Source organism: Kogia breviceps, chromosome 4, assembly GCF_026419965.1.
Source record: "Kogia breviceps isolate mKogBre1 chromosome 4, mKogBre1 haplotype 1, whole genome shotgun sequence".
Taxonomy (NCBI): Eukaryota; Metazoa; Chordata; class Mammalia; order Artiodactyla; family Physeteridae; genus Kogia; species Kogia breviceps.
In genome coordinates this window covers 180,453,157-180,474,943 of record NC_081313.1, presented here as the reverse complement: position 1 = coordinate 180,474,943, position 21,787 = coordinate 180,453,157, and the positions used below count along the sequence as shown (strand labels likewise).

General features: G+C 58.1%; 4 protein-coding genes and 1 long non-coding RNA gene across 10 annotated transcripts in view; 3 read left to right on the top strand and 2 right to left on the bottom strand.

Annotated features, from left to right (window-relative positions):
* Window positions 1-11,651, bottom strand: part of FZR1 (fizzy and cell division cycle 20 related 1) — a 45,378-nt gene extending 33,727 nt beyond the window's left edge. Inside the window, exon 1 of one of the 2 annotated variants that reach the window (XM_067033146.1) lies at window positions 11,546-11,651. The gene's annotated coding sequence lies outside the window, so the exon portion shown is untranslated. The remainder of the gene's footprint in view (window positions 1-11,545) is intronic. The other variant, XM_067033145.1, reaches the window with a different exon arrangement.
* On the top strand, window positions 918-9,952 carry DOHH (deoxyhypusine hydroxylase). 2 transcript variants are annotated; one of them, XM_059060094.2, is made up of 5 exons: window positions 918-1,235; window positions 4,642-4,966; window positions 6,485-6,561; window positions 7,687-7,927; window positions 9,177-9,952. In XM_059060094.2, exons 2-5 carry the CDS (start codon window positions 4,693-4,695, stop codon window positions 9,494-9,496), a joined length of 912 nt encoding a protein of 303 aa, XP_058916077.1. In that variant the 5' UTR covers window positions 918-1,235; window positions 4,642-4,692; the 3' UTR covers window positions 9,497-9,952. The 2 variants fall into 2 exon arrangements, with proteins under 2 accessions (XP_058916077.1, XP_066889255.1); XM_067033154.1 differs by having other exon boundaries at window positions 1,199-1,618.
* Window positions 11,652-12,630: 979 nt separating the features above from the next.
* On the top strand, window positions 12,631-13,316 carry SMIM44 (small integral membrane protein 44). Its single transcript, XM_059060111.2, has 2 exons — window positions 12,631-12,937; window positions 13,078-13,316. The coding sequence occupies exons 1-2, from the start codon at window positions 12,736-12,738 to the stop codon at window positions 13,314-13,316; spliced, it is 441 nt and encodes a 146-aa protein (XP_058916094.1). The 5' UTR covers window positions 12,631-12,735.
* A 159-nt stretch (window positions 13,317-13,475) lies between these two features.
* On the bottom strand, window positions 13,476-21,517 carry LOC136794118 (uncharacterized). 4 transcript variants are annotated; one of them, XR_010840475.1, is made up of 5 exons: window positions 20,158-21,517; window positions 15,602-15,701; window positions 15,261-15,364; window positions 14,833-14,886; window positions 13,476-13,883 (listed from the first exon to the last, which is right to left on the bottom strand). It is a non-coding gene; the product is annotated as an uncharacterized lncRNA (long non-coding RNA). The 4 variants fall into 4 exon arrangements; XR_010840476.1 differs by having other exon boundaries at window positions 13,476-13,604; XR_010840477.1 differs by lacking the exon at window positions 13,476-13,883 and having other exon boundaries at window positions 13,890-14,886; window positions 20,158-21,214; window positions 21,386-21,507.
* SMIM24 (small integral membrane protein 24) lies at window positions 19,102-21,357 on the top strand. The gene is made up of 3 exons (XM_059060108.2): window positions 19,102-19,266; window positions 19,358-19,469; window positions 20,274-21,357. The coding sequence occupies exons 1-3, from the start codon at window positions 19,188-19,190 to the stop codon at window positions 20,371-20,373; spliced, it is 291 nt and encodes a 96-aa protein (XP_058916091.1). The 5' UTR covers window positions 19,102-19,187; the 3' UTR covers window positions 20,374-21,357.
* Window positions 21,518-21,787: the final 270 nt, after the last annotated feature.

Genomic DNA, 21,787 nt, shown 5'->3' with positions numbered 1-21,787 from the left:
GTGAATAACGCTTTGATGAACACGGATGTACAATTATCTGAGTCCCTGCTTTCATTTCTCTTGGGTGTAACTAGGAGTGGAATTACTGGATCATATGGTAGTTCTATGTTTAACTTTTTGAGGAACCGCTATATTCTTTTGACACAATCACAAGCTCTCTTTTCTCTGGCTGGTGGCAGCCAGTGGTGGCTTGGACCTTCATGGGGGCGGTAGATGAGCAAAGTGACTGAATTCCGACTCTATTTCAGAGGTAGAGTTAACAGGACCCTGGATGTCTAGGTTGGGGAGGCTAATGGTTCATGGTTGCTCCATCCTTCCTACGTGTCAAAAACCTTGTACTTAGCCTTAACAGAACTCTTTCTTCCAAATGCCATATCCAATCCAGCCACAAATCCTGTTTGCGCCACCTTCAGAATTAATCCAGAATCTGAATACTTCTCTCTCCCTTCACCGCCCCTCCTGTCCGTTTTCTACTCACCAGCCTGAATGATCCCGTTAACAGTCAGAGTATGCCATTTCCCTGATTACGACACTCCAGTGGTTTCTCATTTTGTCAGAGTAAAGCCAAGTCCTTCCTAAAACTGCCCACCCCATACACGTACCAACCTGACTATTTTTTCCTCCTTAGCCTGTCACCACCTAATATGTATTTTTATTTATCCTATTACTGTTTGTCTCCTTCAGACAACCAGACTGTGAGGTTGATAAGGGTAAGGGCTGCAGGCCGTCTTGTCCTCAGCGCCCACAAACTATTTGTTACATGAATGAATAAAATGAACGACTGGATCAAGTCCTTTTCTTCATCCCTCCCAATCTCGCGTCTAGCCACGCGAGTCCATTGGCCGCGCCCCTGAAACTTGACCACGCCGCAGATACATTACGCATGCTCTATCGCTAGCCGGCCCCACCTCCGGGCTGAATCGGCACAAACCATTTCCACTCGTCGTACCGGCTGGGGAGGCCGGAGAAAATCACTTGCAGGGAAAGGATGGAAGTTGCCCTTACCTTTCCCTGAGAAATGCCCTTAGACTCAGCCTGATGTGCGAGTGTGAGCTATGGCACCGGTGGTAACTCGCGCTTCCTGGCCTCCTCCCGCAGCGGAGCCTTTGACTAGATTTCCCCCTTGGTTCTGCGTTGGTACCGTCCGGCCTTGTCACGTGGGCTGCAAGATGGCGGCCCCCAGAGCGCTCTAGGAGCGTCGCGGTTGGTGGCAGCGGCGGGAGCAGGTCGGTCCGGTAGGTCCTCTGATCCGGGAGCTCTCTGGGGCGTTCCGGCGGCTGGGGGAACGTGGAGGACGCCTCGTTGGGGGTCCTGGCTCTGGGATTCTTTGGCTGGGGGGGTGTTGAAGGGTTTTCTTCTGACAGGTCCCGGCGAGCTCTTTCCCACGAATTCTGGAGACTCTGCCTCCGGGGATCTCTTCACTAAAGAGTCAGCACGTGGGGCGGGGGTCCCATGTTGGGCAACCCCTTTCTTGGGGTTCTGGGAGAACCAACCTGTGAGGGATCCAGTACTGGGGGATCCACATAAACAGAGCTAGAGACACCCAGTTCCTGGGAGTCTCTTCCAAGGAGCTTTGGGGAGCTGGTCGTCGCTGGGGGATCCTGCCAGCAGCCCAGAGGTATGCGGTGTCGGGGCGACCCCTCTCTGAGGGGCGCGTCTAGTTATCGGAGATCTTTTTGTTGGGAATTCTTGGTTTAAAGAATCCTCAAAGGGGCGGATTTCCAGCATCCAGAACGTCTCATACTCCATTCCTTACTAATTCTACGTGTCTGTCTCTAAGACACACCTTCGCAGGGGTGAGCGGATTCCCAGATTCTGCCTTGCTTGGGGGCTGATCCCCTCAACCCCATGTCCATACCCCTGTCCCCCTTCCCACTGGAAAATGGGCCTAATATGGGTACCGGGCTTCCAGGTGTACCCCCTTACTTGTCCTCCTGCGTATAGAGGTGGGTGTTGGGCTCCCTGTGGAGAATTTTTTTAAAAATAAATTTATTTATTTATGGCTGCATTGGGTCCTCGTTGCTGCGCGCAGGCTTTCTCTACTTGGCGGCGAGCCGGGGCTGCTCTTCGTTGCGGTGCGCAGGCTTCTCATTGCGGTGGCTTCTCTTGTTGAGGAGAAAAGGCTCTAGGCGTGCGGGCTTCAGTAGTTGTGGTCCGCGGGCTCTAGAGAGCAGGCTCAGTAGTTGTGGCGCACGGACTTAGTTGCTCCGCGGCAGGTGGGATCTTCCCCGGGCCAGGGCTCGATCCCGTGTCCCCTGCATTGGCAGGCGGATTCTTAACCACTGCACCACTAGGGAAGGCCCTCCCTGTGGAAATATTTAATACCAGCTCTGGTTTATCAAGTGCCTACTAAGTACCAGCAGTGGGTACTAAGTGCTCTATGAGGGTCATTCCATTCACAGTAACTCTGTGATGTCCATGTGCCCCCTACGCCCATTTTGCAGATGATACAGATTTATACTGTGTATAAACCACTCAGTACCATGCCTGGCAGGCAGTGGATGCCCAGTTCATTCAACAATACTTATTGAGTGCCTGCTGCCATAGCGACAGACACTGTGCTGGGCCGTGGGGCTACAACAGCGAACAAAATAGTGTGTGTCTCTCCTTTGTGTCTTGAGGGAGGCCCTGCACAGACCGGGATTCATGAGTCCTGGGCGCTGTCTGCAATTGACTTGCTGTGTGACCCCAGACAGGTCACAGCTCATCTGTCTGTGTAGAAGAAAGAGTTGGGTCTCGATGGTCCATAACGCCTTGCCAGCTTGCTCACCCCTGGCTTCTGTGGTTTCTGATGATCACTCTTTTGCACGTCACCTCCTTTGATGGTCACCTGTGTGCAGGCAGCTGCACTTCCCCCATTACACCTGCTCAGCCCTACTGACGCCTCTGGGAGCTACAGCCTGCTTGTCAGGTTCAGGAAGCATGTCATTGGTCTGGAGGATGGAGCCCAGCCTCAGCTGTGTCCTTTAATCTTTTTTTTTTTTTTTTTTTTTTTTGTCCTTTAATCTTAATCCATCTATTCAACATGGCGTTTGTGGTTTAGAGCTTGGCTCGGGAGCCCAGCTTCCTGGATTTATAACTCTTCAGTGGTCCCTAAGCAAGTGATTCACCTCTTTGTGCTTGTGTGTCCTCTCCAGTAAAACAGTGACAATCAAGGTGCTTGTCTCAAAGGGTTATGGCGAGGACGGAATGAGTTCAGGAATGTAAAGGGCTTAGAAGAGATGTGTGGCACATAGCACATCCTATGTAAATGTCAGATGCTGTCATTATTATGGTCATTGTTCTTGCTGAGGAGTTGTGGGCTGGGAGTACAGCGGTGACTAAGAGAGACTCAGTCCCTGCCTTCAGAGTTCTCAAACGAGGGTTAAGACCAACCACAGGCAGCTAAACCGAAATATCAAATATATCTCCTGGTGGTAATTGCTTCGAAGAAAGATAAAGCAGAACAAGACTGGGATCAGGGAAGGCTTCCCCGAGGAGGTGGCGTTTGCGACCCAAGGAAATGAGAGAGTGAGCATGGGGGCATTTGGGGAAGAGCGTTCCTGAGGGCGAGAATAGCCCGTGCAGAGACCCTGGCGCTGGACCAGGCCTGGTGTGTTGGAGGAACCGCTAGGAGGCCTGTGTGTCTGGAGCAGAGTGAGGGAGGGGGAGAGAGGGAGGAGGGGAGGGTGGGGAGGTGATGGGGGCAGGTCGTGCAGGGCCGTTGGGACAGTTAAGGAGTTTGGAGTCTTGAGGCCCATAGGAGGATTTTGTGAGGGAGTCACAGGGTCCAGTTTATATCCTGAAAGGATTCTTGTATCAGTTACCCGTGCTTTGTAACAAATTACCCCATACTTAGTAGCTTTAAAGAACAGTAAACACTACTTCCCACAGTTTCTGTGGGCCAGAGATCTGGGCCTGGTTTAGCCAGGTGGTTTTGGCTCTCATCTCTTGTGACGTTGCAGGGCAGACACCGGCTGGGGCTGCGTCATCCGAAGGCGGGCGAGGCTGCTCTCAACCCGCTGCTCTCACCTGGCTGTTGGTGGGAGGCCTCATTCCCTGCCACATGGGCCCCTACATACGGCTGGTTGAGCCTCCTCACAATATGGCTGCTGGCTTCCGCTAAAGCCAGCAAGGAGGAAGCCACAGTGTCTCTTATGACCCTCAGAAGTCACACTGCCATTTCTCCCATATCCTGTTATTCACCCAGGTCAGCCCTATTTGGTGTGGGAGGGGGCCACGCGGGGCACGGATACCAGGAGGTGGGGGTCATTGAGGGTCATCTTGGGGACCAGCTACAGAGTACTGTAACAGGTTTATAATACTTTTGTCTTAGCTGTGTTGTTGTATTGTGTTAGTTGGGTACCTAGGCTAACTTTGCTGGACTTACGAACAAATTGGACTTACAGAAGCGCTCTCGGAACGGGAACTTGTTTGTATGTAGGGGACTTACTGTGTAGGCCAGAGGCTCAGAGAGGGAAAGTACCTTCAGGAAGGCCACACAGCAAGTAGGCGGGGCCGGAGCCGGGCTTTGAACCCAGAAGCCCAGTCTGGTCAGCAGTTAGGAAACCACCCCCACCCAAGAGGTCCTAGCACTGAAACGAACAAGTCAGCGAGTGGCGAAGGGCGCCTCTCACCTGGCCTCTTGGTTTTCTGCCACAGGTTCTTGAGCCCACGAGTCCCCTGGTTTAGCCCAAGCCCAGCGGCAGCGCCATGGTGACGGAGCAGGAGGTAGAGGGGTTGGGGCAGATGCTGGTGGACCCCCAGAAGCCCCTGCAGGCCCGCTTCCGGGCGTTGTTCACACTGCGCGGGCTCGGGGGTCCAGCAGCCATCTCCTGGATCAGCCGGGCCTTCAGCGACGACTCGGCCCTGCTCAAGCACGAGCTGGCCTACTGCCTGGGTCAGATGCAGGACTCGCGGGCCATCCCCATGCTGGTGGACGTGCTTCGTGACACCCGCCAGGAGCCCATGGTGCGCCACGAGGCAGGTGAGTGGCGGGTGAGGGTGCGGGCTATACCAGGCTGGCTCTGGAAGGGGTGGGCGATAAATAACTTCCCACGATCTCTGTCCCTGGTCTCAACTCTGCCACTGCAGCGTAAGAGCCACCCTGAACCCCAGTCAACAGATGGGCATGTGGCCGCCAGCCAGTCCAACTTTATGGGCCCTGAGATTTGAATCTCACGTCACTTTTATGCGTCATAAAGTGTGATCCTTTTGATTTTGATTTTTCATTTTTTTCTTTCTTTCTTTCTTTTTTAAATGGCTCACGGGCTTAGTTGCTCCGCGGCATGTGGGCTCTTCCCAGACCAGGGATCGAACCCGTGTCCCCTGCATTGGCAGGCGGATTCTTAACCACTGCGCCGCCAGGGAAGTCCGCTTTTGATTTTTCAAAAACCATTTAAAAATGGAAAAACCGTTCTTCGCTCATACAGAGACATATGGTGTCTTTGGACGGTGGCCATGGATGGTCAACCCCTGAGGTCACTCATTCAGTTCATTCACCGGACATGTTTATGGACAGTCATGTTATGGTGGAAACACTTCCGTAAGTGCTAAGGAGGAAAATAAAGCAATGGACGGGATGGGGGTGCTGGAGGTGTTGCCTCTTTTTTTTTGGCCTCGCCACGGGGCACGTGGGATCCTGGTTCCCTGACCAGGGATCGAACCCACACCCCCTGCATTTGATGCGCAGAGTCCACAAGGGAAGTCCGGTGTTGCCATTTTTAATTGGTGGTTACCAGTTAAAAGACCCGAGTGAAGTAAGGGAGTTATCTAGGTAGATGTCTGGGGAAAGGTGCTCCAGGTAGCGGGCACAGCCTTTGCAAAGGCCCTGAGGCAGGATGGTGCTGGTTTGCTGACCCTCCTTGCCCACACTGCAGCTTAAAAACCTCCTCCAGGGCTTCCCTGGTGGCGCAGTGGTTGAGAGTCCGCCTGCCGATGCAGGGGACGCGGGTTCGTGCCCCGGCCCGGGGGGATCCCACATGGCGCGGAGCGGCTGGGTCCGTGAGCCATGGCCACTGGGCCTGCGCGTCCGGAGCCTGTGCTCCGCAACGGGAGAGGCCACAACAGTGAGAGGCCCGCGTACCACAAAAAAAAAAAAAAAAAAAAAAACCTCCTCCAGGTTTTCAGGGCTCCCCTTGATGGGCTCGACTCAGCCAACTGTTCTTGGCTCCTTGCCACCCGTGTCCCCAAGTTGTAATGACACGCTTGTCTGTGTCTCCCCTCTAGGCCATGAGCTCTGGGGGTGCGGGCCGGGGCGGGGTCTGAGTCTGGTTCCAGCAAAGCCTGATTTCTGGGGAAGGGACTCTAACTGGCACAGCTTCAGGGCTGGGCCGGCTCCAGCTCCAAACCTCAGTGGCTGGAGCGCCCGCAGGATACAGGCAGAGCCATGGGGAGGGGGATCCCGGAGGAGGCGTTGGTGCTGCTTAGCGCCTGTTTCACCCACCGAGGCATTCAGGGCGTTGCCCAGCCAACCAACATGAGCTCTCTGCCCCGTTCTTCTCAGGGGAGGCCCTCGGGGCCATTGGGAACCCAGAGGTGCTGGAGATCCTGAAGCAGTACTCCACTGACCCTGTCATCGAGGTAATGCAGCCCCTGCCCCAGCCCCCCTCCGCGCTACGGGTCCAGGAACCGGCCTCAGACCCTGTGCCTGGTTACCAGGGTAACCACCCAGCCCAGGGATGCCGAGAGAGAACCACTGCCCCACTGGGCAAACCTGAACTCTTGATTCACGTGTAACACCTGCCCTGGTCGGCCGGCCCCGTCCCCCTCTCCCCTCTCCCGGACTCCCACCGTCAGTCCCTGCACCTGTGGGAGGTCCCCCAGCCCACCCACTTCTCCACCTCTGCCGCCCGGGGCCACCCAGCCTCGTCCAGGCTCTCCCTGCTGCCTTCCTCTGTCCTTCTTTTTTCTTTAAATAACAGCTTTATTGAGATATGTCACACACCATAACATCCACCCTTTGAAAGTGTACACTTGGGTGGTTTTCAGTACATCCACAGACTTGCACAGCCATCACCACTATCTAATTCCAGAACATCCCATCCCCCTAAAAAGGAAACCCCACCCCCTACCCGGCCCCGGACAGCCACGAAGCCACTCTGTCTCTGTGGATCGGCCTGTCCTGGACGTTTCCCGTCAGTGGAGTCACACGCTGTGTGTCCTTCTGTGTCTGGCTTCTCTCGCTGAGCGTCGTGTTCTCGGGGTCCGTCCACGTTGGAGCGAGTGTCAGGGCGTCACCCCTTTTCGTGGCTGACTGATGCTCCCGTGTGCGGAGGGATCACATTTGTTTATCCATCATCTGTTAACCTACTCTGTGCCTAAAGGCTCACGGTTTGTCATCTGCTTTAGGACAAAGTCCCAAGCCCGCAGGCCCCAAGTAGTCTGGCCCAGCCACCTCAGGTCATCTCTGTTGTTGGCTCTTCCCTGACGGGTCCGGCACATCCTGCCTCCGGGCCTTTGCACCGGCTGATTCCACCTGACGCCTCTCTCACTGGTTCTCATGTCACCTTCGAGCGAGCCCCTCATGGCCCTCTGCCCCTGGTCACCCTCTAATCACAGCAGCCGCTGCTGGTTTGTCTCCAGTCTGGAAGGCTCGGTTGGTCCTTTGTCTGCTGGCTCCACCCCTGCTAAACCGGGAGCCCGGGGGGCTGGGGGAGGGCGCGGCACATCCACACACACACACCCCACCCCCCCCCGTCCCCGCAGGTGGCAGAGACGTGCCAGCTGGCCGTCCGGCGGCTGGAGTGGCTGCAGCAGCACGGCGGGGAGCCGGTGGCTCGGGGGCCCTACCTCTCCGTGGACCCGGCCCCATCCGCCGAGGAGCGCGACGTGGGGCGGCTGCGGGCGGCGCTGCTGGATGAGGCCCGGCCGCTCTTTGACCGATACCGAGCCATGTTCGCCCTGCGCGACGCTGGCGGGGAGGAGGCTGCCCTGGCGCTGGCCGAGGGTGAGGAGGGGCCCCGGGGGCAGGGTCGGGGCCCCCTGGGGAGGCCCAGTGGCCACATCTGTCTTACGGGGCAGCCCAGCGTCCCAGGGCACTTGCATCCTGAGGCAGGTAACTCCTCTTATTGCGCACTCTGTGGAGGAAGCCTAGGCCCAGAGAGGCGGAGACACTTGCCAAGATCACCAGTGGTCCGAGCGGCGTTGTTGGGATTTGATCCCCAGAGGCCCTGTTATTTTGTTTTTGTTTTTTAAATTGTTTTGGCTATGCTGCCGTGAGGCATGCGGGATCTTAGTTCCCCGACTAGGGATCGAACCTGCGCCCCCTGCATTGGAAGCGCAGAGTCTTAACCACTGGCCCACCAGGGAATTCCCCAGAGGCCCTGTCGTCATTTACTTGAGTCATTTTCACCCCAGCTCTGCAGGGAGCCCTGTGCAAGCCTGCGGGGCCGTGGTTCCCCCACCTGAAAAGGAGGGGGGGCGACTCAGGGAATCCTGGGGTCCCCTGGCACACACCCCCCCTCCACGCCTGAGGTGGTCTGCTTCTGGTCCACAGAGCACTCAGAGCCCCCCTCTGCCCTCCTGGAGCTTCCTGTCTGGCAGAGGAGATGCCCGGCCATCGCCATGACCCGGGACCCAGGGGATGCCGGGTGGGAGCACAGCGTGGGTGGCTGGTGGGTTTGTCCTGGGCGATGCTCGGAGCGGGGCCGCTCAGTCTGGAGGGCCTGCTTCAAACCAGCTCTGCCTGAAGAGTGGCGTCTGGTCGCAGGCAGGTCGCTCCCAGGTCCGCCTGCGGGTCCCCCTCAGGAGAAGCGTGGCCTGTCTGGCTGTGGTGGGGCGAAAGGCCCGGGGCCCCCAGTGTCACTAAGACTCTGTCGTGTGTGGAGTCGTGTGGGAAGCAACCCAGAAGCACAAATGCACAACATGCCTGCAAATAGCACTGGCTCGTGTGAGGACAACGCAGAGTACAGAAGTCCAGGGAGAGGCGGGAGGGACCCTGGGCCTGGGAAGGAGGAGGCCACGCCCGGTCCGCCCAGAGGGAGGGCGGAGTTCCCAGTGCCCGGCTGGACCCTCGCTGCCTCTCCTGCCCTGTGTCTCCAGGTCCTCCCTCTGAGCAGCGCTGAGCACCAGGGCGGGGTGTCCTCGAGACGGGAACCCTTTCCACCCCTCTTGGACACTTCTGCCCCCAGGCTGCCCCGCCCCAGGTCCCCTCCTGTCCCGATGGCGCCCCCAGCCCTCAACTCTCTCTCCCGCAGGCCTGCGCTGCGGCAGCGCCCTCTTCCGCCACGAGATCGGCTACGTCCTGGGCCAGCTGCAGCACGAGGCGGCCGTGCCCCAGCTGGCGGCGGCCCTGGCGCGACCCACCGAGAACCCCATGGTGCGGCACGAGTGCGCGGAGGCCCTGGGGGCCATCGCCCGGCCCGCCTGCCTGGCCGCCCTGCGGGCCCACGCGGCAGACCCCGAGCGCGTGGTGAGGGAGAGCTGCGAGGTGGCCCTGGACATGTACGAGTATGAGACGGGGCCGGCCTTCCAGTACGCGGACGGGCTGGAGCACCTGCGCCCACCCCCCTCCTAGAGCCGCGCCCGGCTGTCTCCCTCGAGGACTCTGCCCATAAACCGTGTTGGAATGAATTGCATCTCGCTTCCCTGTCTCCCAGCCGCTTTCGCATCTTGAACCCCCGAGTGGACTGCAGGCTCCCCGGGGCCAGGCTGAAGTCTCTTCTCTGCCCCTCTGAGTGCAGGGCTGCAGTGTTGGCGTGGGAGGGGTATCTAGGGGGTCCGGGGACAGGGCTGTGCTCTGGGGGGTTGGGGTGCTGTGGTCCAGCTTCTCTAGGAATGAGGGGGTGCAGGGAAAGGTGCTGTGGGCAAACCCGTCCCCGTCGGGCCTGGGCACGGTCTGGGGGGCGTCAGAGAGCTGTCCTTGGGGTGGGCAGGTGGTCCCTGGGTGGGATGGCCTGGGCTGGAGCTCAGGGAGGGACAAGCAGGTCCCAGGACATTCCCCAAGTGGACTATTAAATTATTTTTGCCAAGAGATGAGTCTCAGAGTGTGTTGGAGGGGCCTCTGGGGTGAGGGTCGGCTGCTCTAAAGGAACATATCCTAAGTTTGGGGGGCCAGGGCGTTTGGAGAGCTCAGCTCTGGCATCTGCCCTGCCCCAGACACTGTGTGACAGACACAAGCCTGTGGCCATTTCACATCAGTTCCCAGGGGTAAAATCTGCCCAGCCAGACCCCCCCAAAGGGGTTGAGGGGGAACAGCCCTGCATCCTGGCCCTCTCCAAACCTCATCCTCACCTACTCCTGTTGGGGGCATAGGGGAAGGGGTTTAGTGGTATGACTAAGAGTCCAGTCTATGAGTTCCCATCCTACCTACCTCCCTTACTTCCTCCTCAAGCAGTCTCAAGCAGCCCATTTACCGCTCTATAAAATGAGTGTTAACAAGAGAACCTAGTTTTACATGTGACGCATTTTCCACACCAAGCAATTCTCCGTTTCTCCATGGATGTCAGCTGGGCGTCCTTGCAATTCAATTCAGTTCTGACACTACCCTGAATCAGTGCAGACCCTCCAGGTTCGGGGTTCAGCCCTGCAGGACTGCCCCCACTTCAGATACAGGTCCCAAGTCCGGAACTCCCATACTTCTGACCGACTCGTTATGAATTGCGGTTCCCACCACACCCTCTCTTCACATTTGATGATTTGCAAGAATGGCTCACAGAATCAGGAAAGCACTTCACTTAACCTGTTTATCATAAACGAGGCAAATGAACAGCCAGATAAAGAGGCACAAGGTCTGAAGCGTCGGAAACACAGGTGCTTCTGTCCCCGTGGAGTTTGGGGTGGATGCTTTTAACCTGCTCGGACGCTCTCCACGCCCCTTCCTGTAGGGTTTTTAATGGAGGTTCCGTCACGTGGGCATGATTTGGCAAATCACTGGCCACTGGCAATAAACTCAGTCCCCAGCCCCTCTCCTCTCCCTGAGGGGTGGGGCTGAAATTTCCTCACCTCTAATCCCAGGGTCAGTTCCCCTGGCCACCAGCCCCCATCCCGAAGCTGCCACGCCCCTGCCCTCATTAGCATACACGCAGGCGTGGTGGAATGGGGCCGATTATGAACCACAAAGGAGGCTCCCCTCTCATCACTCAGGAAATTACACGGTCCTGGAAGTTCCAAGCCAGGAACCAGGACGAAGACCAAACAGCTCTCTAGTTATCTCACAGCGTCACCCTCGGGCGCTGGCTGCGGGGCCCCTCCCCCATTTATCCCCTGGCCCCCAGCCCCTCTCGCCAGCTCGGCCATCACTTCAGCCTTTCTACCTTCTCCAGTTTTCCCTCTTTGCCCGTCAGCATAGACAGGCTGTAATTTTTTTTAAATTCCATTTTATGTATTTTTTATACAGCAGGTTCTTATTAGTTATCTATTTTATACGTATTAGTGTATCTATGTCAATCGCAATCTCCCAATTCATCCCCCCACCACCCCCTCCGCCATTTTCGCTCCTTCAAGACGTAATTTCTTAAAAACATGAACCACCACCACCCACAGCCCTTCGTGACTCCATGACTTGCAACTCTCTCAAACCCGCGCCAACGAGGACCGCCCCTCCTGTCCCCAGAACCGTCCTTACCCACAGGTGACCTCCCAGTGTCCGGATATGGTGCTCACATCTCAATCTGCGCCCGCCTCCTCTCAGCAAGCCTCTGACCCGGCAGCCGCCCTGCTCCTGGGAAATTCTCAGGGACTCCGCCTCCGGGCCCGCCTCCATCTCCCGTTCCTCTCCCTCACTGGCCCAGGGCTGAGTCCTCCGGCCCCACCCACACCCCCGCCCGGGCGGTCTTATCCACTCTTGGGGCTCAAACCCCACCTATGTCCCAATGACGCCCACTGTCCTGACTCCAGCCCGGGGGCTCCTCTGAGCTCTTGACTCGGGGTCCAGTTTGGACATCTCCACTGGCATCTCAAACTTAGCATGTCCTTAGAATTCCTCATGTTACCTCCCAAAGTGGCTCCTCCCACAGGAAATGGAAACTCCATTTCAGGTGCTCAGCCTGAAATCATTGGGGTTTGATCAGTTTAAAATCTACCTCAGCTCTGCCCATTCCCCTCCCCCCACCCCCCGGCCAAGCCTCTGCCTCCACCTGGTCCAGCTCAATCTCTCCTCCCTATCCCTGGCTCCCATCCTCAGCCCACAGTCTGTCTTCCCCAGAGAAGCCACCTGAGGGCGCCCGTGAGCACATGAGTCGGGTCCACCGTCGCCCCCACAGTCTGTCTTCCCCGAAGCAGCCACCGGAGGGCGCCCGTGAGCACCTGAGTCAGGTCCCGTCCAACAAGCCCAGCAAGGTCCTGCCCCAGGGCCTTTGCACCGAATGTTTCCTCTGCCTGGAAAGCTTGGCCTTGGCTGCTCTATTGTGAACTTTACCTTCCCTCCTAGCTGTCCCACCCCTTAGACCATGGTCTCCCCCCACAGTACCGTCAAACCACTCTTTGCTTTCTAACACGATATATCATTTACTCTAAGGTTATGCATTTCTCAGTCTATCTCTCCATCTTGAACGTCAGCTCCACGAGAGCAGGGATTTTCCCAGAAGAGGGAGCATCCTGTGCAAAGGCCCTGGGGTGGGGATGGACGTGCAGGGTAGCACCTGGCGTGGCTGGAGCTGAGCGAGGGAGGGGGCCAGTGGGCGGAAGTGATTTGCAACGTGATCCATCCAGGCAGATGGAGGCCGTGGGGGAGCCCCAAATCCTCTTACCCAAAAGCTCCTTAATACTTCCGCCCGGCGGGTCACCACCGGGCCACTCCTGCTCCAGGTGGCTGCCATGCCAGTGCTGGCAGTCGAGGAGGGGATGGAGGGCTGGAGCCCGGCCTTGCCACTCTATGAGGAGTACCGCCCGCCGCCGCTGGACACCATCCGCCTCCCCAGGTACGCGCTGTACCTGCTTCTGGCTGCGTTCCTGGTGGTGGCCGTAGCCTATGCCATTGTCGGGCATCTCATCAAGGACCTCGCCCACGACCTGGCCGGTGAGCCACTACCCACTACGAGCCTGGCTTGGGCTAGTGCTGGGCCACTTGGTGGGGGGTGTCCGAGGGCCTCTCCTTGCCAGGGAGGGGGCAGAGGGTGGCCGGGCCCGGGGATGCTCCTCACCGGCCTCCTGCCTCAGACTGGGCATTCGGCCCGAAGCCAGACCAGGAGGATGGCCCCCGGGAGCTGCCTGCGAGCCCCGAGGGCGAGGATCTGGAGGAGCTGGACCTGCAGCTGGCGCTGGCGTGGCGGGTTGACGAGGACGCCGCTCGGGGCAGCGAGGGGGCCCCCGCAGAAGCCCCCACCCGGCCCTGCCGCCACCCCTCCATCACCTTCAAAGACTCACCAGCCCAAAGCTCCCTCTGGAAGCTGGGCTGAGCCGGGCCCTGCCCTCCAGCCCGGGAGCCGGTTCCAGCCCCTTTGGTGGTTGTATAAACCGGACTTGTGCCCACAGGAGCCCTTTCACCTTTGATCTGCGCTGTCTTGACAGAGTACGTTCTCTTTCTTGGCTGGTGGACTCCAGTGGTTGGACACTGATTTCTTTTTAAATTAATTAATTTTATTTTAAATTTATTTTTGGCTGTGTTGGGTCTTCATTGCTGTGCGGCGAGCGGGGGCTACTCTGCGTTGCGGTGCGTGGGCTTCTCCTCTTTGCGATGGCTTCTCCTGTTGTGGAACACGGGATCTAGGCATGTGGGTTCAGCAGTTGTGGCTCCCGGGCTCTAGAACGCAGGCTCAGTAGTTGTGGCGCACGGGCTTAGTTGCTCCGCGGCATGTGGGATCTTCCCCGACCAGGGCTCGAACCCATGTCCTCTGCATTGGCAGGCGGATTCTTGACCACTGCGCCACCAGGGAAGCCCTGGACACTGATTTATTTCCACACTCTGGTTTCCCCCATAGTCCCAGAGCCTAACTCCACCCGGCCTCCACCAAGCCCTTGGCAACCTGTAAACCAAAAAACACTAAGAAGATTAAAAATAATAATAACAATAATCATAGTGGCCAACCCTTAGCTAGAGCTTCGAATGTGCCTGCTATTGTATGCTAAGCAACCCCTTTCCTCGTATCAACATTATCTCGTTAAATCCTCCGAGGTACGATTTGTTGCACCCATTTATCAGATGGAAAAACAGAGGCACACAGCCCAGAAATGACTCGGTCGGAGTCGAGAGAACGTTTTGCGGAAAGCGGAAGCTGCTCCGCTGGGCTCCTCCACCTCCGAATCTTCTCGGCCCCCGCCTCTCACCTCATTCCTGGTTCGGCAGCTGGATGGGTCTGTCTCTGGGGGTCCTGACTTCCTAACTAGCCCGAGGGCTTCCTTTGCTCCTGAGTTTTGCACGGGCTGGGGCACACAGTAGGAGCTTCACCTGTGCCTGCCTGGCTGGTCAAACTGGGCTTGTCCTGGGCTCCACTGAGTGGCCCTCGTGCACAGCGATCGTGGTCAGACCTCAGGAAGGGAGGGGGCTCCAGGGATACACAGGCACTCCGTACGTGCGTGGGCAATGATGCTGGTGTTCCCCCAGCCCCCAGGCTCCCGACGGAGGTCTCAGGCCTGGAGAAGGGCCAGGCCTCCCCATCCCAGCCTTCCTGCCATGTGCTTGGGCTGCGGCTGTCCCGTGGCAGCTGGGGTGGGGTCCCCATTCGCCCGGGCAGGGCCTCCTATCTAATCAACCTGGGGACCAAGGTTGACATGCAGGAGAGCCAGGAGTGTGAGTCATCAGCTACCCCAGGGGCCCTGTTCTCCGGCCACACGGTAGCAACTGGGTTTGAAGGTGGATGGTGGCCCATCCCTTCTTGTCCCGTTTGCTCCCGCTGGAGCTGGCTGTGGGTCCCCAGGGGTCGGGGACCCGAGAGGAGCCAGTATAAGCTGGTGGTGGGAGAGACCCGCATTTACATCTAGTTCCGGCTGCTTCTGCACGGCCTGACGCTCCTGGCCTCCCCGGCTTCCCTGTAAAACACAGGTGGCAAAATTTCATGGTGCATGCAGAGAAAGAATCGTAATGATGTGTGAAAGCACTGAGCCGGGAAGGACGCTCAGGGCCGGCTCAGCCTGGCACCTGTGGCGGGGAGCCTGGGGGACACTGAGGCTGGCGGTCCTGGGTGGGGCGCAGGGCAGAGGGGCCGGACTCCCGTGTTAATCGTTACCCCAGGTCCAGAGTCTGCCCTCCTGGAAGGCGGGGGAGAGGGGGTGGATACCATCCAGGTGGGGCACAGGGAGGGGCCCTCTGGTCTGGGCCTGCCCCACCCCCAGACCTGCCTGCCCCCTTGTCAGGGGCTGGGCAGGGTCTCCCCTGACTCTGACCGGACTGTGCACTTCTGTACCTGGACTGCTGGATCCTCCATGCCATGGGGACCCTGGAGACCCTTCTCCTCCTCAGCGCCCTGCTCCTGTCGCCGGCTGAGGCCCAGCAGGGTAGGGCTCCGACCTTTGGGGAGGGGGTGGGAGGACGGGTCGGGTCGTGGGAATGGGCTTGGACACAGGCTCGCCGTCTCCCCATTTGATGAGAAACCGAGGCCTCCGAGGGGAGTGGGCAGGCAGAAGAGGAATGGGGTCAGGCCCCTCTTGGAGGCAGCCTCCCTAACTCTCCCACTGCCTCTGGGCCTCCCACCTCATCCCCGAGTACCCCCTCCTCTCAGAGCCCGTCCCCTTCTCTAAAACCCACCTCTGAGGGAATTCCCTGGCGGTCCAGTGGTTAGGACTTGGCGCTTTCACTGCCTGGGACCCGGGTTCCATCCCTGGTCGGGGAACTAAGATCCCCAAAGCTGCGGCGCAGCCAGAAAAAAGAAAGAAGAAAGAAAAATTTAAAAGGGCTTCCCCGGCGGTCCAGTGGTTAAGACTGAGCGCTTCCACTGCAGGGGGCACGGGTCACGGGTTTGATCCCTGGTCGGGGAACTAAGATCCTGCAGGCCGCAGGGTGCAGTCAAAAAACAAAAACAAGGGCTTCCCTGGTGGCGCAGTGGTTGAGAGTCCGCCTGCCGATGCAGGAGACGCGGGTTCGTGCCCTGGTCCGGGAGGATCCCACGTGCCGCGGAGCGGCTGGGCCCGTGAGCCATGGCCGCTGGGCCTGTGCGTCCGGAGCCTGTGCTCCGCGGCGGGAGAGGCCACAGCAGTGAGAGGCCCGCATACCGCAAAAAAAAAAAAAAAACAAAACAAAAACAAAACCACCTGCGAAACCCAGCCCCTTTCCAAGACCCCTCTGTCTGAGCATCCCCTGCACCCTTCGCCCCGTGTCCTTTCGGGGGCCCCCCACCTTTCCCATTTCTGAGTCTCCTCTGCCCCCACCTCCTAACAGCCTTACAGCGCCATCTGAAGCCATGGCTGGTGGGCCTGGCTGCTGTCGTGGGGTTCCTGTTCGTCATCTTCATCCTCATGCTGGCCAACCGTATCTGGTGCTCCAAAGAGAGGTGGGAGCCCCTTTCCCCACCCTCCATCTCCTCCTCACTCCCCAAAGAGCTGGGCACCCCCTCCTACCACATGACCCTCTCTGGTCCCTTTCTTGTCTCCCCATTTCCCTGCTCCCCCAGCTCAGGACAGCCATGCAGCCCCCCTCTCTTGCTTCCTGGAGTCCCCCCAGCCTGGGGGAGACTGAGGCTGAGGCAGCTCCCACTTCCCGCCCTTCATCTGCCCTCACCCCTCCATCTCCATCTCCTCTGCAGAGCTGAGGATGAAGAGGAGTCCGCATTCAGAATGGATCCCTACTTGAATGAGGAAGTGGACCTGAGGTACTGCCGTGTGAGCATGTGTAGATGTGTGTGGGGGTCAGGGGGTCTGCGTGAGGCCTCTCCTTGAGGAGAGGAGGGCTGGGTGTGCACGGATGACCTCTTTCTGTCCTTGAACACCTCAAGCACGTTCCTGCCCCAGGGCCTTTGCACTTACTGTTGGTTCTACTTTGTACACCTTTCCCCATATCTTCCGGCTGGCTCTGTCTCTCCTTCAGTCCCTGCTCAGATGTTTCTTCCTCACAGAAACCCACCTTGGCCACCAGCCTTCCTGACACTCTCTCCGCCACAGCCCTGCATCTGTCTTTGAATGTATCACCAGCTGAAATTATCTTAGTCAATTACCGGTTTCTCGACACTAGATAGTGGCTTCCAGTAAGTGAACAGAACTTAGCTTTGGTCCTGGCTCTGGCCCCAGGGCCCGGCACAGGGCCTGGCACACAGTAGGCACTTAATAAATACCTGTCGAACAAGACCGCGGTGTGGGATTGTGTAGGGACTGTGCACAAGTGTGTGATTTGGTGTAGGTGACTCTCCTGGGCTCAGCATCTCCCATGATCCTGGCTCAGGGCTGCGGGCAGGGCTGGGGGTTCTTTCAGGGCAAGACCCCAATTTGGGCAAAGGCTCATAAGACCTGGTACAGGTAAGTGTTCGTTAAATGGGACTGACTCTGTTTCTTATTGTGGTCTGGGGCCTTTGTGTCCCTACAGTAAAGAAGACAAGAAGGGGAAGAAAAAGAAGGAGAAAAAGGCTGAGAAGGAAGGAGAGAGCAACTTGGGGCTGGAGGTGGAGGAGAAAGAGGAGCGCAGAGACCAGGAGAAAGTCAAGAACGTGGCCATGTGAAGACTCCTCAGCCGCTGCCTCCAGGCAGCCCCCCAGAGGTGCCCCTTCCACACCCTAGAAGCAATGACCTGAACCTGAAGCCACTGCAGTGACTCCATCTGGGGTTGAGAGTACAGCGTCCTGAATGAAGAGGCTTGGGGCCACCCCTGCCCCCCTCAAGGAGGGATCTTTGTGCATTATGTGGTCTATATGTGTTATGATTTGTACCACCTGGTGATTCTTCTTGCATTTGGAGAGCACTCCTGGTTACTGAGAAAACCCGCACCCCTGAAATTTCATGGCTCCACCTGCTTCTACCCATTGCCTGATTTCTTTGCCCTCTTCCTGATATCTATCTGCCAGAGCCTCCTCCCTCCCACTCAGCTTCAGGACCAATACTGGCCAGGGACTGTCTCTTGGGGAAGAGGGCTTCAGAAGGGCTACTCTCATCCCGTGGGACTTAGTTTCCCCTTGAGGAGACAGCTTTTGGGGTTGGGGGTAACGCCCAGGCAAGGGTGGAAACCAAACTCCACGGTGCCAAGATAGCCCGGGCAGATTAAGCGCTCCCCCTGCGATCTCGATTCTGCTGTCCTGAGCCCCGAGGGCCGTCTCCTAGGAAAGCCTTGCTCCCCCGCCCAACCCAGGGTTTGGGGTCACGTGACTCCGTTTCTGGGAACTGGCTCTTGGAGGGTGCGGCGCCCCCGCGTGCGCGATTTTGGAAAGGGCCAGGGACTCTCTCCTCCCTGTTTCCAAACTCCCCCCTCTCCTCACTTTCTCCGGGCCCTGGACCTTGCCCTGGATGTTAACCATTTCCTAATGAGAACTTTGATAAAGGCTGGCATTTCGGGCTCCCTTGTGGAGCAGGTAGCTGCGGTTGGTAGGATCCAGTCCAGAAGGCGGGGGAGCTTCTGTCTGAGAACATGCCCGGATCGTCCACCAGGGGGCAGAAAAACCATAAATTAAAAAACGTAATAATCTCCCTAATAGCTGCTCCCACTGAACGCCTAGCATCCTTGTGGTCTCAGTCTCCGTCACTTTGCAATTAGTCTCATTTTCCGGCTGAAAATAATGAGACTTAGAAAGAAGGAAGCCACTGGCCCAGCTCTCCCTGGCTGTTGCTGGCAGAGCTCGGATGGAAGCCCAGGCTGCCCAAAGGATGGGGCATGTGCAGGCTCTGGCTAAGGTCAAATTTGGAGGTTCATGTCCCAGGATGGGACAGGGTTGGGGTGGGGGGTGTTCCTAGCTGGGAGAACTATGTTCTTTGGGGATGCTGTGTGGCCAAGGAGAAGTGGCCTGACCTCTCTGAGCCTCGAGTTGGCTCCTCTTCTGCAACGTGAGGACAAGAGTTCTGACCACCAGAGCGTGAGGCTTCAAGGAGGCGCCAGGGCTCAAGAGCCATTGCAAGACCTGGCACATAGCAGGCGCTCAGGAAATGAGTTCCCCATCTTTCCTGAGCCTCCCCTCCCATGTCCCTGGCCGTGGGGAGTGACAGGGTCAGGATGGGCCTCAGGGAGACGGAGACTGGGATGTATGGGACCCTGAGCCCCTCCCCATGGTGCCGGGAACCCAGGGAGGGGCCCCCGCCTCCGACTTCCTGCGGCACCGGCCACATCCTGCCCTGGGGTGCCCTGCGCAGGCCACTTCCCCCTCTGGCTGGGGCGGCAACCCCAGAACCTGCTGGACAGGGGCGAGGACAGACGGAGAAGGATGGATAGATTCTGGACGACCCCCCGCCAATTCTCCCTTCTCGCAGCTCTGGTCCCGCGGCTGGTTCAGGCCCAACCCTGTAAGGCCTTGGGAGGGAGTGGGAGTGGGGTGGGAAAGAGAGGCCCAAGCTGGCGGCCAGGCTGCTGACCCCGCCTTGCTCCTGCCCGCAGTGGCCCAGCGGAAGCCGTGGCTGGTGGGGCTGGGGGCTGTGCTGGCCTCCCTGTTCCTCATCTTTGTCCTCACCTTGGTCTATGCCATCTGGTGCAGCGAGCCCGGGGACAGGTGGGTCCTCATCTTTCTAAGCCCCTCCCTCCCGAAATCTCTAAATCTCTCCTCTCTAAGCCCCTCCCCTGAGTCCAGCCCCCTAAGCCCCTCCCCGTGTTGGGCCCCCTCTGAGCCCCTCCCCTCTCCGAACATCCTCCAAGGAGGCCGGGGAGGACCAGGGGGGTAATTCTTTGATTCAGAATCCATGGGGGCCTCACATAACCTCACTCTCTTCTCTCCTGACTACCGACCTGCAAAATGAGGGTGGCTTCCTCACAGAGAAGCCCATCCCTAATAGGTGTTTCAATTGGGGTCTGTAAAGTTTTTGTTGGGGGGAGGGGGTCTGTAAAGCCTTTATCACCCCCACGCGAACCCCATCCATTTATCCATCCACCTGTCCTTCCCTTCCTCCCTCCAGCTGTCAATCATCCATCAGCCCTCCCTCCCCGTCTCCCTCCGTTTCTCTCTCCCTCCTTCCCTCCCTCCGGCATCCAATCTGTCCATCCATCCAACCACCCACCTCCCCACCACCCATCCACCCATCCGTCGGTCCATCCCCCATCTCTCTGCCTGTCCGCTCACCCACGGTTTTGAAACCCCTTATCGCTTTTGGCAGCTCAACTATGGGCTCAAGCACTTCCTTCGTGTTCCAACGGGGGCAGGTGTCCTAAGCTGCCTGAGCCTCGTGGTCCCCTTCCGTACGTACCATGGAAACAACAAGGGTGCCTGCAGGACTCAGAGGTTCTGTGAGCATCGTAAGAAGCCTGGAACGCTGTCAGTCCTTATTAACTTGGGTTACCTGGGCCCTTCTTGTCTCCACAGCGATCAAGAGAAGGAAAAGGAGACTGTGAGAAATGAGGAGAAGGAGGGAGAGGGCGACTGGGGGTTGGAACTGGAGGAGAGAGGGGCCTCCGAACCATGAAGCAATGACAAGCTTCTCCTCGTGAAGGTTTCCCACTCATCTCCTCCAGGCAGCCACCCAAAGAGGCCCCAGTGCTTACTCCATACCCTATCAGCAAGGACCCGGCCCTGGGGCCAGTGAGACGATTTCATCGGGGATTCAGGGTAAAGTGGTCCTTGAGTGCAGAGGACTCAGGAGCTGCCCCAAGTCCCTCTTGGAGGGCTCTCTGCGTGTTACCTGGTTGCCCTGTACCCCTTCCCAAGCTTGGTCTCCACCTGATGATTCTTCTTGAGCTTGGAGGACACCCCTGGCACAAGGAGCAACCCACCTCCCCGAGACCCCCTACTATCTCATATCTCTACCCAGTCTGCATCGCTGGCAGCTTTTGGCCCTTTTGATTTCTTCTCCCACCTCCGACTTCTACTGCCCTTTGGATTCCATCGGAGAAGCCAGGTCCTCCTTTTGCCCACGTGCAAACTCTTCCAAGAGTTTTCCAGACCTGCTTCGATGATTCCATAGGAGTCACTCACTTGTCTCCCAGCCCCTCTCCTGGCCTCGGGTTTGCTGCTCCTGAACGTGAACTTTGAGCTGGCTCAGAGCAAGGCCGTTTCCTGGGAGATGAGGGCTCCTCCTACCTTGTGCTGATTTCGGGGCACTGTCCTGGAGGCTGGGACTCCCAGGGCCTGGGTGAGGGTGCAGGAGTGGGAGTGTGTGGGGGGGAAAGCAGCAGCATCACCCCTTCTTCCTGTCCTGCACTCCTTGTGGGGAGGCGCCATGGAGAAGAAGGAGTTGGAGTCCCCACTTCTTTGCTGTGTAGCCCCAAGGCAAGTAACTTAACCTCTCTGTGCCTAAGTGTCCTGTCCTGTAGAAGGGGAGGATAATAGATTCTTCACAAGTCGTCATGAGGTTTGAATGAAATACGGTCTACAGAAATCCTGAGCGCAGAACCCAGCACCCCAAAAGCGTCTAATAAATGTCCGCTTTTTGTTATGCTGAAATGGGAAAGATGGGGCCTGGCAAATGGGCCTCTCACCACAGACTCGGGGGCTCCTGAAGGTCAGAGGGTGTTTTCCGACGGCAGCTCTGGGAGGACGGGAGTTTTCTGCCCTCCAGTCTCCTCTGTGCGAGGTCTGGGGCTTCCGGGTGGGTGGCAGTGTTGAAGGGGTCGGGAAGGGAGAAGGGAGGGGCTATCGGGGCTCCTCCCCTTCCGCAGGGGGCGGGACTTCCCCACTAGCGGGCGTCGGGGGCGTTAGCGGGAGGCGTTATTTTGGTTGTCGCAAGCCTGCCGCTTTTATGGCGTTTAGTGGGGAGCCAGGGCTAGGACAGCCCCTCAAAGCCAAAAACTGCTTCACCCCAGGGGCCGATGGATGAAAAACACTGAGGCTTTCCTTGAGATGAAAGGACAGATTGAGCCCCCAGCCCGGCTGTGACGCGG